A 17,881-nucleotide genomic window follows, 5' to 3' on the forward strand; every position below is an offset into this window, starting at 1 on the left:
AATGAACAGACAGCAGTTTGGAAAAACGCGCTCCTACCCTCTGGTGTCTTCACGGGCCTTTGGTCTTTTGGTGCTGATCTCCAACAGCGCCAGGTTACAGGTCCGTCAGTCTCTGCTGCTGCTCCTCAAATATGTTAACTGTTAAAACGTTTCGTAGTTCCTTGTGGGCATTACTGCCACACATCATCTGTAATGCCGAGAGTCTGAGCAAAAGACGCGGACAGGTCCCCCTTCCTCGTCCCAATCTTGCTGTCCTTCGAGTTGCGTTTCTAAATAAGTGTCAGTCTAATAAACAGCACCCGTATGAGCCTAATGAAGTTCATCATCACTCTGTTTACAGTTTTTGAGTACATTGATGTTTGAGTAATACAAAATGATTTGTTGCTAAACACTTTGGTTACCGAGGCCTGATGCAGGAACTTTGAAAGAGTTGGGCTCGAAGAGGAAGCGTGTTAAGGTCAGAGTTCAATGTTGCGACCAAGGAAGCAGCATTGGCTTGCTCAAATGCTGCGTCATTGGCCGAATTCAATCACCTGGTTCAAATTTAGATTTTTAAATCAAAAGAAACAATGAAATGCTTCTGTTGGTGTGCATTTCTGTAAGTTTTGTCAGGAGTTTTGTGCATATATGAAAACACAAAATGAAAAATGAAATGTGCCTAAAATATGTCATGATTTTTTTTTCTAAACTCTGTGTTCTTGTCTGTCCCTCTCTTCAGCTGGTTTAGACTTTGGTGTTGTTCTTGTTAAACCTTCTCGTCCCCTTCATGACGCCAAGACACCTCTGCTGGTCTTCATCCATGGTATGAGTTTATGCACTCCACTTATCTCAAAGTGATTCTGGTTCACAGGGGTTGAAGCATTTTGAAACACCGTACCACAACGTTCAAATGATTTTATTTGTACGTTTGTTTGTCTGTCCAGGAGGCCCCCACTCCCAGTCCCCTGCAGAGTGGAACATCACAGCAGCTGGACTGACGAAACTTGGCGAGACACTTCAGTTCATCTGAAACACATGAAACCTTTTTAAGGAGGCAAAAAGTGTGTTACCTGTGTTACGTCACTACACTTAATGTGAAAGTAAAACCAGCTGCTGGTTTGATTTGATTTGGCTATGAGAAAAGCTTGACTTTAATTACTGTATCATCTACAGCAACATTTTTCATTTTAAAACGGATATCACGTTTGTTCTGCCTGAATACCTGCTTGTCCTTTTGCAAACCCAGTGTGAAATTTGGCTTTTTTATGAAATTTTCCTAAATGATCCTGTTAATTAAATGAAACCACAGACAACTGTTGTGGGTGCAAGGGGTTGGCTGGATCTCCTAAGTGCAGCTTCATCGCCCCAAAGCCCCTCCCTGGCACCACCTTTGGAAAAAGAATGAGAAGAAAAGAATGAAAGGTCAAAGTAAACGTTGCGCTGCCATAATGGAACGTCCCGTCTTTTCATGAGCAGGGCCCTCGCTGTTCAAACAACTTTGAAGAGTCAATGGGTGAATCAGAAGCGAGCTGGTAAATTGCTGCTTCCCCTTGTTTAAGCCTCTGTTCACAAGCTTGTGAATGATTGCTGTGTACACACACATGATGCTGTTTCATGTTCATCCTCGTTATTTTCTTTGTCGCTACATTTTTTAGGGCAGGAAGCGAGTTCAGTGAAAACATGACAAAGAACAAGAAGTGAAAGCCACATTTTAATGAATCATATTAAAGTCAGACTGTAAAGGAGTCACTTGACATCCTGCCTCTTTGTAAAAAAAAAAAAAACCTAGCCTTTTATTGGGATGTAATGTTTTGGCACACACCCCGAGTCCACAGGTGAAGGTCATGGCTCATGGGTTTGGATGAAAAGAGGGGACGTTTTTATTACAGAGTGGAGGGACGGAGGTGTTGAAACTTTATGGTAAAGAATTGGATTTATTCACCATGTAAAACTGATTTGAACATTTGTTAACCAGGAAATGGACATTTCAGCAATCCTTTGCAGTTTGAACACGTCATGTGGCCTTGAAGCCTTTCCAAATCCAGTTCCAGCAAATTCCAATAACACAGGGTGCAATTTTTTCTCTCTTATTTTAGTAGAACAGTGGATGGAACTCTGTCAGGGATTAAAGTCAGACCGTTAAATGTTCCAGTGTTACCTGGCTTACACTGCAATAGAGACAAGGAAAAGGTCCTATGTATTTAAATCCAACCTGTGAGGGAAGCATCTAGATTTAGATAAAACTGTTTAGACGTTCATGCTATTTAGTGACAAGAAACTGAAAAAAAGGTTCCACCTCTTCAGAGCATTTCTGTGTAGTCTGGAAAACCAGGAGATCCTTCATGTTCATGGTTCATTTGCAGAAAGTTATTAACTAGAAAACAAAAAGGAACATGTACAAGGGCAAGAGGTCACACAGGAGAGGATGCACAACAGGTAGGATTTACAAAACAAAACAGGAAACACTACATACAATTGCACACAGCACTAGAAACCATACTGCATAGAAGCCCAGCTGCTGCAGCTTGTCCTCCACTTACAGCCTGAAAAAACAGACTATTTAGATTTTCATGATTTTCAGAATCAATCAGGATAATTGGTGTCTTTGTGTGGTTTGAACTGATTGTGATTATTTCCCCTGTTACTGTCCATCATTTCGATCTCTGACCTGTCGCTTTGCATTGTGGGAAACAGTATGCAAGAAGACTGGTCTGATGGATACTATACATGTTTCCCAAATCAGTACATATAAGGTTTTTTTTGGGGGGGGGGGGGTTTGGCACACTGCATTTTGGCCATATCGGTTTGTATAGTCCTACTGGCATATTTTATATATCTGATGCAACCTTTGCAACCATCCTTTAATGACCTCTGGCCACCATACAGTATATAATGATGTATTTGCTGATCAGATTCAAACTTCTGGGGTAATAAATCCTAACCTGGCTCCCCTCCCGCTCTCTTCTGTTCTGCTCTTTTCCAGCTGCACTGTGTGAGACGTTCCTGTCTTTCTTTGCACCCTGCTAAAGAGGGGAAGCACCAGAACAAACCAGCTGCAAAAGGCTCTTTGTGCACCAGCGTCAGAAAGCACACTCACACTCTTTCCTCCCTTTGTCTGCCTCCTTCGCTTATACACCCAGCATGAGCATGAGTCCTTCCCCTGTCTTCAGCGCTCAACAATGCTCTATCTCTGTGCCCCGGCCCACACACCAGAATACCACAGCGGGGCGCCATGAACTTCTCTGTCTGTTTGGCTCCTTCATTGTCTCCAACACCCAATCGCCTCTGTCTCACTTCTCTTTTCTTTCCCCGCAGCTTCCTCATCAACAGTGTCTCTCGATCTCCATCCTTTATCAACCCTCCATCTCTCAAATTGGTGACCTCACCCAACACCCACACTGCAGTGACTTCATCAGGCAGCAGCTGCAGTCAAGGCCACTGTGCAGAGTGTTGGCTGAGGGGACGTTTTAAACGCCAACTGTGGCTGGGAGACTTTAGAGAGACTGCTGGGAACCTTCAAGTGGATGTCAACACACTCAATGTATCAGCATATGCATCTGAGAATTGTCTGTGTCACCAGTATCAAACGAAGGAAGGAGCGCTATTGTTGTCTGGGAAATGAAAGTGGTGCGACTGTTCAAGGCCGCAATCAGTTCCCAACAAGGCCACCAACGCTCAGACAGACAGAGGCTGTGTTCCTCTGATAGCATCTCATTGGACCTCTTCACCACATCCATTGGCTCAGATGTCGTCTTGTTTTGTCCCGATTCTTTCAACAATAAAAATAAAGCAAGGGCTGTTTATTCTGTTTGCATGAAAGTTTGAGCAGAGCAAAACTGAGTAAAAATAAAAAAGGCAAAGTAGTGTCATCATCCATGGCTGGTAAGGGATATCCAGGAGATATATAACTGACAGGACAGCCAAAGAATTGTTCAGTGAAAATCAATATTGACTGATGAGGTGAAGTAATCAGAGATTGCTGTGTCAGATCGTGTTTGTGACTTGGCTGAGGGGTGACTTGTTGGGTGACTTAGTGAGAAAGTTGGTCTTGAGCTTCACTTAGACTTCTGAGAATGTTTCACATGGTGTGTTGTCAAAAAGCTTCAAGTATAAAAAAGAAACATTGTGGCTTCTTTAAAACATTTGACCTGTTTGCGGTCTTTTCAATTTTGTTTTTGTTTCTTTTTTGAAAGATTGAAAACAAGTGAAAATATAGAAACAAAGACGGTTCATCTTGTGCATTTTTGACTACAGGAGAAGTGATTCAAACCGTCCAAACTGGTACAGGAGGCCAACACTGACATCTGCTGGACAGTATGCCAATTACATCGGCCGCAGCCGCCGTCTTTGAAAGCCTGCGCCTCATAAAGCACTGCACAGCAATCTGGTGCATCACTTCTAAAGAATTGAGACGTGTATATTAAAAGAAACAGTGCTAAACTTTTCAGTTTAACTGAAAGCTTCATGTTGAGCTGAAAAAGATAAAGATGCCAAGAAAAGATGAAGATGATGTCGAAAGTGCAATGGTGCTGAAAATAATGAATACTGTTAAGTGGACTTGAGCTTGTTGCTTTTCTCGTGTTCTGACTAATCAAAGCTTTATTACACAGGTCATACCTACACACTCACACACACTGATGGCAGAGGCTGCTGTGTCAAGTGTTCATCAGTTTTACGTCATCCATTCATACACATTCATACGGCACCAACGAGGCAACGGGCTCAAGATGACATCGCTTTATAAAATTCCCTTTGTTACGTGCTTTTATTTTGAAATACTGTTACAAAATGTCAAACAGAAAATGTTTTCTTATTTTGAAAGGCAGTGGCAGGTTCAAGAGTGTCAACGACTGAGATAAACTGAATTGTCTTCTTGAATTGTGTTGTTCAGCAGCAGCAGTTCGTCAACAAGCTTTTTGTGTGTGTGTGTGTGTGTGTGTGTGTGTGTGTGTGTGTGTGTGTGTGTGTGTGTGTGTGTGTGTGTGTGTGTGTGTGTGTGTGTGTGTGTGTGTGTGTGTGTGTGTGTGTGTCTGTCTGTCTGTCTGTCTGTGTGTTTGAACTCAGAGGTGCTGCTGCAGCCACAGCACTGTGTTGAGGAAGCAGTCCGCCTGCGTGTCCACTCTGGACAGAGAATGTCCATCTTCTGGAAACCACAACAATCTACACAGAAAGGCGGGAAGAAACATGAAGCCAGTCAAGTATTTAAACCTAGGTTCATTGTTATGGGACAGAAAGTCAGGGTTTGTTTCCTCTAGTAATTAGATGGTTCTATTAGATGTCGGCTGTGTTGTACCTGACAGGCGACTCTCTGCTCTTCAGTACTTTATAAAGCTCCAGACCCTGATGAGGAGACACTCGCCTGTCTCTGCCCCCCAGCATCAGCAGCACTGCAGCCTTGATCTAGAAATAAAAAAAACACCAGTGAACAAATAAACACAGTTGGTTTAGTGTCAGTGTCTTCAACTTTATCTTATCACTTACACACACCACTACAGTTTTGACAAAACAGACTCCTGACCTTTGCTCAAGTGTTATCAAAACATGTGACTACAGCTTGACCCTTGACCTTTGTCTAGAAATTCACAGCAAGCTTTTTTTTTTTTTTCCCCCAAAGGTTTATTGTAGAGGAGGACAGTGGATAGGGTAGGAAATCAGGGAGAGAGAGTGGAGACAGACATGCGGGAAAGACGCCACGGGCCGGATGTGAACCCGGGCCGCCCGCACAAGGACTATAGCCTCAATACATGGGATGGCGTCCACTGCCACTGTGCCACCGGCGACCCCGCAGCAAGCTTTTCATGTAAATGTAATGTGGTATTTCTTGCTCCTGTCTTTGTGCTAAATATCTGTCTCCTCCACTGAGGCCCTTTACAGAGGGCTTCTGGCTGATCTCACATTTTAACCAGCTTATTGTATTTGTTACGTAACTATTTGTTACGTAACAAATAGGTCTATTTTGTATGTGAAACTATTCATTAGCTTTCCTCCGTCTAAAAATGTGTGTGGTTTTAAGTGGCTGCCGATGAAATGAAGCTGTTGAGCTCATTCCATATGTTATTGTTTATATTTACAAAGATGAGCATTACTTTAATGTTGACTGATGTGTACAACTCTAGTTCAATTAATTTAATTTAAAAAAAACCAAAAACATCATTGATAGATTGTAAAAGAAAATAATAGGAAATGATTTGGAAAGGTTTGATTTGCACAACCCTTCATATATTTACGTAAAAGCACTTGGAGAAAATGGGGCTGAAGCCACAAAGTATGTGACCGAAAAAAATAATTACAGTACAATAATTTCATTGAACTTTACATTTTTCTAGTAAGCTCCATGAGCAGAAACCTGGTAAGATAAATACTGGAGAAAGAGGTTGGAAAACAAAAATATTTACTGAGTTCCCGCAAGTGCATCGGCTCCAGAGAAGAGGGGGCGAGGGAGACCGCTCTCTTCAATGCTTTGAAAACGGACTGCAATACTCGTTTCAAACACTGGGTGTCAGAGTTACATATTGCTCCTTTAAATGTTCCAGAAGCCGCTATTAGATTTGGCCCAGACTTTACATTTCAAGTCTTTTCATAAAATAACCATATTAACTTTGAATAACGACTGGTCTGTGATATGTTGATCTTTTGTTCATTATCTTTAAAAGACTGTAGTGAGCATCCATGTGACTCTCACCTGAGCAGCATGTGTGATGGGAGAGCTCTCCAACATAGCAGCCAGTGCTTCAGCAGTAGGTATCAGGTCATAAGAGTACTGACAGCCCACACTGCTGTAACGCCTGCACACACACACGCACGCACACACACACACACGCAGAAGATTCAAACATAAGCCGTTAGGATGTACTGCAGTGTGTGGATGAAGTCTCACCAGTCGATTAATAACATGGTTAATTATTTTTTAAAAAAGCCTTAGCCTGGATATTTAAAAGCCTTTAGACATTTATTTTTTTTTTTTTGGGGGGGGGGGTTTATGATAAGTGATAGCTTGTCCTTTAAAGTCTAGTACAAAAAAACCCCATTAAGAGTGAGTCTCACCAGTCCACTATGTCACTGGTGCCCAGTAAAGTAGCTGCATTGATGACAGGGTTCCTTGCTGCACACGCTCTGTAGAAGTCTGGATACTGACCAATGAGATGACAAGAGAGGAAACCCCCATGAGAACCACCAATCACAGCCAAGCGTTTGGGGTCAAGAGTGACGTCCATCCGGAGTGCAGTTAACACGGCTGTCTGGGCACAGAAACACAAGTTAAGTCATTTTCAGGGTGACGGCGAGCTGACTCACACCGTGTCAGTCTTCTACCGTGATGTATTTTGATCAACTGTTTCATTTTGTCCTCAGAGTTGCTGTTGCCAATCCCCCTCTATCAAAGACTCTGTGAGCCAGTACCTGCACATCTTTCACGTCCTGGCTTCCAATGTGACCGATGAGAGACAAAATGCTGTCCTGACCGAACCCTGTGGACCCTCGGTAGTTCACTAGGGGAGAGAAGGAAAGAGCAAAGGAAGAGGTTGTTGTAAGAAGCAGCCTGGTTACACACATTTTAACATTAAGTGTAGTGACATAACAGTGGAAACCAGTGGTGGTAAATTGTATCTTCATGTCACTATGAGAGCACAGAAAAGTATTCTTATCAAAAAAGAAGGATGAGGAAATGTAGTTCTTAAATGCTCTTCAAATCAACAATCAACACATTCTGACATGGACAAAGATTATTCACAGTTCTTTAACACACAGCAACTATTTGACACAACATGCATTAGGAGGATACCTCTGTTGTATCTGTGAGATGTGAATTCAGTGAAAAAAATCTAACCGCTTCATGAAGTCGTGAGTAGGTTATTTCCTCACGGACGGAACTAAAATGTGTTTTACTTTCATTCCACGTGACTGACTCTTGAGAATATCATTATGTCTTATGTTCACTGGAATAATGTACATCAGTTAATTAAGTTACAAACATCCACTGCGACACTGTGAACAAGAGGAGCAAACAGCGAACTCGCCACACAACGAAAAAGTGCTCATTGTATAAAAAACTAAAAAGAGTTACAGTACTAAACTAGCTGATATTTCTGCAGCTCACTTTAAGAGATCGTGACGTTTTAACTGTTTTTGTCTTCATGTTGTTAAGGAAAAAAGGCTGATATGTTGGTGTTTGCATGTTGACAGATCAGCAGAAACACTTAGAAAAGTAAAGTTTCATATTGAGTTAGCAAAACAAGTTCAGAAGGACGAGTAGGAGGAATCCAGAAAACTTGAAGATCCACTTTAAAATAAAAAAATGTTGATGTAGAAATGACAGTTAGGCGATCCTCTTAGCCAAATCAAAACACACCAGCAGGTGGTTTTACTTTCACTCAAACTTTCAGATGAACTGAAGTGTCTCACCCATGAGCACAGCAAAGCCGAGTTTCGTCAGTCCAGCTGCTGTGATGTTCCACTCTGCAGGGAACTGGGAGTGGGGGCCTCCTGGACAGACAAACAAACAAACGTACAAATAAAATCATTTGAACGTTGTGGTACGGTGTTTCAAAATGCTTCAACCCCTGTGAACCAGAATCACTTTGAGATAAGTGGAGTGCATAAACTCATACCATGGATGAAGACCAGCAGAGGTGTCTTGGCCTCATGAAGGGGACGAGAAGGTTTAACAAGAACAGCACCAAAGTCTAAACCAGCTGAAGAGAGGGACAGACAAGAACACAGAGTTTAGAAAAAAAACAAAGCTGGCAATACAGCACAATTTATTTTGAAGGAATCATTTTGTGTTTTCATAGATGCATGTGTGAACACAGAAAGCCAAATAAAAAACCCAACTTCAAGGTTTTAAATGCCAGCAGCCCGGAAACATTTCTGTGAAGTCAGGGTGAGAATATACGTTCAAGCAGCGTGATTTCATTTAATTTAATTTATTTTATCTAAAAGGGACAGTGCATATTAATGAACATATAAATGTAAATATGCCAGAATTAGCCAACGGCTACTTTCCATCTACAGTCCCTGGCAGGTCAGAAGAAATAACACATTACATTACAATAACAACAACACAATAAGAAATAGAAAAAAGATTTACAACACGATAGAAGAACTGGACAACTGACGCACACCAATGACCGTGATGTTCAGGAACATTTGCTGCGAGTGAGCAGGTTTGGGTGACGGCATTTACGTCATACAAGCCTGTATGTTGCAGTCTGTGTGCATGTGATGAAGCGTATTCCAGACTTTTCGGCTTGGCATGGCTTGTTCTTCACCACTCCTTTACTGACACTTTGAATCTGCCAATTTCACATAGCATTGAAATCAACACTAAGATCTGTCATGTCTGTGTCTGACTCTGAGGCTTTGTCCGACATCTTAAACTTCAGGGTCTTTTTTCACGTCATGTCTTGTCTCTTCTCTTGAGACCCCCCCTCCCTCGTCCAAAAGGAAAAAACCTTCACCTCAAATTGTCCAAAGTACATGTGGGAAAACAGCAGAAAAGTGTGTGTGCGCGTGTGTGTGTGTGTGTGTGTGTGTGTGTGTGTGTGTGTGTGTGTGTGTGTGTGTGCGTGTGTGCGTGTGTGTGTAAAGCTCACAGTAGAGTGTGTTATTCTCCTCTGATGGAGGAGTCACATCTAGAACCGTCCAATGGAAGTCAAAGGTCATCATGGGCTTCTGCAGTGTGTGCCAGGTCACCGCCTCACCTGCCGAGGGGAGGAAACCCACCCTCTGAAAACACACACACACACACACAAGCACATGTTGTTGATTAAATAAAGAAAGCAAAAAAAAAGTCGACTTATCAAAGCAGTATTTATGTGTGCTGTCTGACCAGAGTGGGGGGGGTGTTGGGGCTGGAGCAGCAGACGACCATCAGGTCCTTCTGGACCGTCAGAAGCTTCCAGCTGCCATAAACTTTGGAGAGATCAGAGAGATCTGCAGCAGAGAGGAGAAACAGAAAAAAACAACAAGAGTAAAGAGCGAGGAGGAAGTGCTGAAGGACAGACTGAACATAAGAGACATGATCGAGTGAAAACAAATGTCAAGATGAAGCCCTGCTAGACTTTATGGAGGAAGTTTTTTATGTTGTTATTAAATCGCACAGCTGTTGAGGATATATCGTGGAGCCCTTGTGTCAGACAGATGTAAACAACATGCAGATGACACACATGCAAAAATCATTGTTTTAATTTCAGGCTCCTTTGAGGGACATTGAGGATGTGCAGTTTGGCACCCCCCCGTGGACAAACAGGTACATTTCATCTCTCGACTGATCCTATCCGTTCTGTGTGAAACCTCATCCTGCTGTCTTTGATCTTTTCATGAATTTGAGGTTATTCATGCTTTATAAACACATGTCTTGAATAATGTTTTGATCTGTACGTTGGAGTTCGCAAAGCATCTTTGTCTCGCCTGCAGCTCGCTCTGAACGCTGCCTCCTCCTCTTTTCACCGGCAGACTCAAACATGAGCACATCTCTCAGATTTTAGCTTCACTTCAGTGGCTCTCTGTGCATTTTTAGGGTAGATTTTTAAGATTTTGTAATTTAAACCATTAAACATTTTGGCTCTTTATTCGTCTCATCTTTCATCACGGTCCCTCTGATCCACTGACTGTCCAAAGGTAAAGGACGAAGCTCAGGCACGACAGAGCCCTTTCAGTAGCAGTGCCAAAGATCTGGAAAGCTCTGTCTCCACATGTTGGGCTGTCCCACACACGGCCTGTTTTTAAATCAAACCTTAACCAAACCTTTTAGCTCTGCTTGAGAGATGGTCTTTCATCCCTTCCTTTCATGTTGGTCTTAATGGGGTTTTTTTGTACTAGACTTTAAAGGACAAGCTATCACTTATCATAAATCTCCCCCCCCCCCAAAAAAAAATAAATAAAATAAATAAATGTCTAAAGGCTTTTAAATGTCTAGGCTAAGGCTTTTTTAAAATAGATAACCATGTTATTAATCGTCTAAATTGTCTTTTCCCAGTTATAAAAAGCATCAGAATTTGCTTCAGGCTGTTTCATGACCAGTTAAAAACTCCTCTCTGGAACTCTCTGGATACCTTTCTGTTCTCTCGGGTGGTCTTGATGATGAAGATGCAGAGGTGGAGGAGGAGGAGGAGGAGGAGGAAGGAAAGAAGGATCTGGTTGGGGAAAATAAGGAGAAGGGAGAGGAGGAGGTGGAAGACGAGGAAGGTTGAAGTCAGAGGGAATGGATGAAAGTGAGATACTGGGAGAAGGTGGCGGTGGAAGAAAAGGGGAGATGGGAGGAGGAGGAAGTTGAGAGTCACAGAGAGAAAGGGGAACTGACTGTGTAGAAAAGGGAGAAGGTGGAGGGGGAAGGGGAGGAAAGGTGGGAGTGGAAGGAGGAAGAAGAGATGATAGAGAGAAGGAAGAGAGAGAAGGGGGAGGAGGGAAAGGAAGAGATGGAGATGAGACCAGACGAGAGACGGGAGGAGAAGGAGGAGCAGACGGAGGAGGAGGAGGAGGAGGAAATGGAGGAGGAGAGGATGGACTCTTACTATTAGAGAGGGAAGTAACTTTGTTTGTGCTTCTGTCAACCAAAAAGAGACTCTGAGGAGAGAGGAAGAGAAAGAGAGAGAGGAGGGAAGGGAAAATTAGTTATCACGTGTAGACCAGAGTATAGCATAGAGTTCAAAAATATGCTTGCAAAAATACAGAAAAACTGTGTTCCCATCAAGCACTTATTTAAGGTAGCTATGAAGAACTCTTATTTTAGGGAGATAGCGCTGTCCATGTGGACAAAACTGTTACACCAGTCATCAGAAAAGTATGTGCATCTTTTTCGAATGGGAGTGAAAGCTCCTGAAAGGATCTTTGACCCCTGACAAAGCGCTACCTCTCTTCCCTATGCTGATTTTATTTAGATCGTAGAGAGACGTCTGTATTAAATGAAGTCTGTTTCATAACCAGCAAAACGTCTCACAGGAGCTTTATAACAGGACAGAACGCCGGTCACAATTAAACCTAAATTAACGTGACAATATTCCCCTTTAACGAGTGGCTTATTAGCATGCTAATGAGGGACGTACTGGCTGCTAGCTTATTCAATCCTAAACTTATACTCTATATGAACATAATCTAAAGCTAATAGGTGATTAACTAAGAGGTTCCCCTCAACACCCTCATCACTGCTTATTGATTGTAAGAGTATCATAACAATGGACTACCGCCACCTGCTGGTATGGAGAGTTATTGCCTCTTAAGCATGCGCAGATAGTTAGTGGTGGTTGGCCGTCGGCTGTAGTCTATGCGGTGTGTTCTAAGTGAAACTTTCTGGCCGAGACAAAAGGCAGCGTGACGCGACAGTCAGCCTTCGTCGCCACTAGTTCTAAGTGTGTAAGGGGCCTTAAGTTAGGAAGTGTTGAATGTGAAGGAAGATCATAGCAAGCATTGTATACAGAGAACCAGCACCTTAACATAACACGCTTCCTGAATGTCTGATGATTTCGTAAGATCATTTGATCATTTAATTCAGTACACATCTTTATATTGGGCCTTTCATGTTAAAAAAAAGTCCAGTTAATGTTAAGTGTTGAACAGCTGGATATTAGTCCAGTTCAGATTCAGTGTTGGAAAGGTTAATAAAATAATAAATGGGTTTTCAGCTGCTGTTGGTATGATAATCTCTGAGTCTGTTTACCTTCCAGTTTCTGCAGGCGCTGCTGAACACCACTCTCTGACTGTCTGCAGACCAGCAGCGGAGGGCCAGAGACTCGTACAGTCCGGCAAACTCCCCTGAAACACAGACACATAGAGAGTCAGACAGCTCAATGCAAACACTGGACATGAACAATTTAAAGGCTGACAGATAGCCAAGTGATAAATCAGCAGAATATGGTAAAGCAGACGTTTAAATCGGAGGATCACTTGCTGAGTCAATCACAGGTATGTAGAGCCTGGCACAAGAATCCATCACTCTTGAACATTTACAAATGTATTTATATATACAGCTGCTTATTTAAATTGATTTTATTTGGTGTTATATATGATGGACAGATATATAAGTATATTATATAAAGATAAAATATTACTTTATTGATCCCCAAGGGGTAATTCTGGAAGTGGTTAGGGGGGATATTGCATAAAATGATAGAAAAAACAACATTTTGAAAGTTTGACTCATTTAAAATCACTCACTGTGATGAGAGGAAATTAACTGGTTTCAGGTTACTCTTCAATACAACAGAGGTCGGCTTCTAGGACGGCTTTTTTACTCACTTAACTTCTTTTTTTATAAGTCTAATGGTTTAATTCCAGAGCAGTCAATCTGATTCCAGATTTTTACACTTAAGGGCGAGTTCATTATTTATACACTGCACTGAACAGTGTCTATATAATAAATGAATAAGTAATAATAGTATTTCATTCAAAATGCAAAGGGAACAATCACTGACATTCATTTTGAGAAAACTGTCAGTAATGATCATATACCTATAAACCAAGCAGTCCAGTATATTTGAACTTTGACCTGATGGTGGTGTGTAAAAAGTCAGGGGAAGTGACCAAAGTTATCACAATTCATGCCGAGGCAATGAATAGCCACATCTAAGTGCATGGACCATAACTATGTGGCTAAAGCTGACAGACCTACCAGGCTGCGGTCTGTTGACAACATCCAACAGTGTGGAAGTTTTCCCACTCTTCAAGTCCAACTGTGGAAGATGAACAGAAGAGGATTGATAGCAGGAGTGAATCACAAATACACACGTGTAAAAGCACAGAAACACTGCACATACTTGCTGCAGACTGAGGCACTGACTGTGAGGACCAAACACTCGACCCTGCAGGTAGATCAGTGTGGACTTGTCTGGACTCATCCTGGGGCAGGACACTGACAGGTTGTCTCCAGTCAGAGGCTCTGGTTTATAGGAGGGAGACAAACCAGGGGATCACATGAGCAGAGTGTGTGTGAGTTCAACTTTTCGACAAACAGACAAAGTGCTCACCACAGTTTCCATCCAGGTCGACTTTGAATAATGCAGACCTGAAAAAGAGAAATAAAATGATGCTGCAAACTGAAGACCTTCGAGAAAAATGTTGATTTTTTTTTTCTTTTCTGTTTCCGCTTAAAGACCTTTTCATATTTAAGCAAAGTCATTTTAAGCGTTATAAAAGCAATTCTCATGACATAATTCTTCATGCTGACCAGTGCTGAGGCAGGGAACGAAGGAGCCATCTTACCTGCGGTTGGAGCAGAACCTCAGTCCAAGTCTGAACGGTTTGTGGTACCAGCCAACAAAAATCACAGACTGACTGTCTGGAGCCCAAAGAGCCTGATCAGAAACACACACACACGCACACGCACACAATGCATGGGAGACAGAGAGGAGGGCTTTAAGCTGTTTGTAAAATATTCAACATTGTACCAGTCAGAGAGGGAAATCCTCCCTGGCATTGAGCTCGTGTAAGAAAGCCCACTGCAGTAATTGTTTTCAATCTGAGGCTCAGCCTCACCTACTGTACACCTCTGATGTCATAGTAAGTAAAATGCTGATCATATAAAAACATGGCCAGTTCCCTCCAAAATGGATTTTGGTGTCAGATGAAGTAGCTGAAAGCTCTCTGCCCTCACCTGTCCAGGAGAGACATCTGATGGGACGCCCTGCAGCACGCTGACGGAGCCGCTCTGCAGATTCACCACGCAGATCACAGGAGTGCTCTTATTGGTCAGACCCTCCCCCCAGTCCTCACAGTACACACTCCTGTCCTTTAAGACAGGACAGACAAACAGATGTGGAAGAAAGGAAGGTTTCTAAGGCTTAATAATTGATCATTCTAAATGTTACACTAGTGTGTGAGTGCATGTTAGTGCGCGTGTGTGTGTGAATGTGTGCGTGTGTCTCACCTGCATTTCCATTGATGTGTTCTTGCTCTTTTCAGCTAAATACAGCAGTTTGTTCTCACAGTCTGACCACGACAGGCAGCCAAATTGAGCTAAGAACACAAAAGAGAAAGAGTTTGTATGAACACAAAACAATATACGAGTGCAATACGCCCACCCGCCGTCCTACCATCATGGTACACTCTGCCGTGTTGGTTGAGAGCAGTCAGGTTGAGGCATTTCCTAAGGCCGTGTTGGTCCCATATCTGAATTGAAAAAACAACCGGAAACACAGAAACAGTCTGTCAGAATGCTCAAACGCTGATATTACAGAAGATATTAACGTCTGTGTTTTTCACCTCGAGGAGCTGGTGGCCAGCTATCTCCATGACAACCGCCCTCAGGCCCTGAAGGGGAGAGAGTCCACTCAGTAACCTGAAGAAAAATAAAAGCTCCCATGAGATCTGCGTGTTTGCTTTAGCTTCATTTCACACAGGAGCTTATCAGCTGACTGAAAAGCAAAGTTTCACAGCGCTCTCCGGTTACAAGGCGATCAGTTTAAGAGTTCAGTGCACCCACTGAGACGTCTCTACTCCACATCACTGCAGCAAGATGGGGCCTTTTGGCCTTTGTTCGCGAGGACAGCAGAAGGGTGACAGTGAATGTTGGGGGGAGAGAGAGTGGGGAGGTGACATGCAGCTGAAGACTGAGGCCGATGAGGACTACGTCCAATCCAATGCAACTTTATTTGATTAAGCAATTTAAAACAACCACAGCTGACCAATGAGATGTACAGTCAAATAAAATAACAAAATAAGTTACAAGTCATAATACACAATCAATTAAAAGGCATAAAGCATGACTCACAGTATGCAGTAAAAGAAATAAAATACATGAAATAAATAAAAATCGACATCTTACTCGGTATCAAAGGCCAAGGAGGAGAGATGGGTTTTAAGAAGGGATATATAAATATGACATATGACATATAAATAACTTCGAGAAACATCGCACACAGAAAGGACTGCTGAGCACTGCTCTGATATTTTGCAATGAGCTGACTCAAACCCACAGACAGGTGTATTAGTTACTCTCATAAGTGTGGAAAATATAAAAGTTTGTTTTTATTCTTACATTAAAGCTGCATATCTGTAATAAGTGTGTGGGCTATCATGGGGTTGTCAGGTGTTACAGTATACAAACCCTTTAAAAATGTCTTCAATCAATCAATTTGGATTTGTATAGTCATCGTCAAATCACAACACATGGTCCACTTTACAAAAAGAGCAGATCGTCACTTTTCTCATTGTCGTATTACAGGTGGAGTGTGTGTACTCACTCTCCAGACACAGGAACACATGGTCCAGGAGTGAGGACAGTCCTGATGCTCCTGTGGTTGTTGCTGTCTGTGATCAGAGTCCACTGCTTGGAGTAGAAAAGTCTGGAGCCTCGGACCAGGTCGCGCTGACTCCACTCTGGAGAAACAGTGAGAAATGCAAAGTGTTTAAAATGTTCAAATTTTAATAATATAGCTACAGTTGTAGTTATGTGTTGTATCACTACATTATCTTCAGGATGATTGCAGCGACTGTATATTGGTGTTCTTTTTCTAATGTCGAGGCGATTTAAACTTCTGTTTCAGCTGAATCAGCAGAAGCATTTTTAACAAGCGACAAGTGTCCTCACCTCGACCTACAATCCAATCTGCTGCAGTCAGGCACACTGCTACGATCCCATACAAACAGATGGGTGACTCTCTTAGCCTTTTTAAACCTTTAAGACACGATTCCCTACTGGCCTCCGATCAGCAGCATGTCAGAGACTCTAAATAATTCTGGGTGTTGTAGTCACTCCAAGAGCGTGTTTCCCAGTGACTTTTTGACTGGAAAAAAATCCTGTCTTTTTTCTTTTTTCAAGTTTTATATTGTATCATCAAAAGTTAAAAATGTCTCACATTACACTTAACTTGATATTTATGACCACAAAGGATTTTAATAAGTGCCAGTGTAGTCCATATTTTGTGACTTGTCTGCTGAACAACATTGAACCAGCAGGACTGGTTTTCATAACAGCACAGTGAGATCCATTCTTATTCTCAAGATGTAGTAACACTGCTTGAATGGCCAACATGTCCCTGAGTGCAAATAGGAGAATAAAAACAGCAGCAACCGTTTCAGTCCTTGACTATCATCAGTGCTGAAAGGACTGACACATTTGCTGCGTTTTCACCTTTTTACACTGCGAGTACCTTTTGTTTTAACCACTCATGTATTAAAAAACTTGTTTTTACATTTAATTCAGCATGTGGACTTTCTCTGTCTTTATTATCCTCAATAATACTGACAGCTAACAGGAGTTCTCCTATTTTGCAATTTTTAAATCTCATACTGAAATATAAGATCATTTTCTAAATCACTTTAGATTTCAGTGATTGTACTACTGTCAGACAATATCATGATCTGTGATGAACATAAGTCTGCAAACTTGTGTTGTGTTTGTAGAGAGAGAGAGAGAGGGACTGACAATATAATCTATGATCACTACTCACCAACATCCACAGTATAGATCCGGACCTCTGGGAGCTGCTCCTCCTTCACACGCGCAGAAACAGGCGTAGGGAGACCGCTGACCTCCTCGTACAGCCCGGTGATCTGTCCCGGGTCCATCTGTAAGCTACCGAACAAACACACCACATGAAAAACGAATAGTTCGTGTTTGACACAGTCAGCTCAGAGAAGTGCAAGTTCGTCTCTGAAACACGAACCTCTTCCTCTTCCTGTTCGCAGGCTGTCAGCGCAGTCGTCGGGTCGAAGGCTGACTTCTGTGTCATTCATTGGTTTGTCCACATGTCTCTTTCAGTGACTTTATCGTCGTCCTTTAGACTTGATTCAACATTTCTCGAAAGTGATTTTTCTTCACCACGGCCTCCATGTTGAATTCATGAATGGGCGATACCACCTGTCTCAGTGTGAAGGGGTGTAGTGGCGCAAACTGACCGCAAGGGGTCAGCAGAGGATCAGAAGGAATCTTATTTGTGTAACGTTTCTTTTCAAAACTTAATTAGTAATC

At 42.3% G+C, this 17,881-nt stretch overlaps 2 protein-coding genes and 1 long non-coding RNA gene across 3 annotated transcripts in view; 1 reads left to right on the forward strand and 2 right to left on the reverse strand.

Moving 5' to 3' along the window:
• The window catches only part of sema3b (sema domain, immunoglobulin domain (Ig), short basic domain, secreted, (semaphorin) 3B), a 141,206-nt gene extending 140,755 nt beyond the window's left edge, over positions 1-451 (reverse strand). Inside the window, exon 1 of the mRNA XM_079359894.1 lies at positions 38-451. The gene's annotated coding sequence lies outside the window, so the exon portion shown is untranslated. The remainder of the gene's footprint in view (positions 1-37) is intronic.
• A 58-nt stretch (positions 452-509) lies between these two features.
• LOC306834118 lies at positions 510-1,319 on the forward strand. The gene is made up of 3 exons (XR_013780454.1): positions 510-598; positions 719-802; positions 924-1,319. It is a non-coding gene; the product is annotated as an uncharacterized lncRNA (long non-coding RNA).
• Positions 1,320-4,712: 3,393 nt separating this feature from the next.
• LOC306833470 (acylamino-acid-releasing enzyme) lies at positions 4,713-17,821 on the reverse strand. The gene is made up of 22 exons (XM_079358727.1): positions 17,577-17,821; positions 17,361-17,485; positions 16,152-16,287; positions 15,172-15,247; positions 15,003-15,078; positions 14,837-14,925; positions 14,564-14,698; positions 14,173-14,264; positions 13,938-13,975; positions 13,728-13,849; positions 13,583-13,643; positions 12,632-12,726; positions 11,490-11,541; positions 9,806-9,909; positions 9,570-9,702; positions 8,586-8,669; positions 8,380-8,460; positions 7,378-7,466; positions 7,024-7,217; positions 6,662-6,764; positions 5,273-5,379; positions 4,713-5,139 (listed from the first exon to the last, which is right to left on the reverse strand). The coding sequence occupies exons 2-22, from the start codon at positions 17,476-17,478 to the stop codon at positions 5,040-5,042; spliced, it is 2,085 nt and encodes a 694-aa protein (XP_079214853.1). The 5' UTR covers positions 17,479-17,485; positions 17,577-17,821; the 3' UTR covers positions 4,713-5,039.
• Between the last annotated feature and the right edge of the window lie 60 nt (positions 17,822-17,881).

The sequence above is a fragment of the Symphodus melops genome (genome assembly GCF_947650265.1).
Source record: "Symphodus melops genome assembly, chromosome: 13".
In the NCBI taxonomy this organism is placed as follows: Eukaryota; Metazoa; Chordata; class Actinopteri; order Labriformes; family Labridae; genus Symphodus; species Symphodus melops.

What these genes read in the sequence shown, in the direction of transcription:
- LOC306833470 (XM_079358727.1), bottom strand. Translation starts at nt 17,478, where the DNA reads ATGGACCCGGGACAGATCACCGGGCTGTACGAGGAGGTCAGCGGTCTC. An exon ending in TGTGTTCCTGTGTCTGGAGA is followed by an intron (nt 15,248 to 16,151) that starts GTGAGTACACAC and finishes ATTTTTCTTCAG; the next exon opens with GTTACTGAGTGGACTCTCTC. An exon ending in AGTTACTTCCCTCTCTAATA is followed by an intron (nt 9,910 to 11,489) that starts GTAAGAGTCCAT and finishes TCTCTGCTGCAG; the next exon opens with ATCTCTCTGATCTCTCCAAA.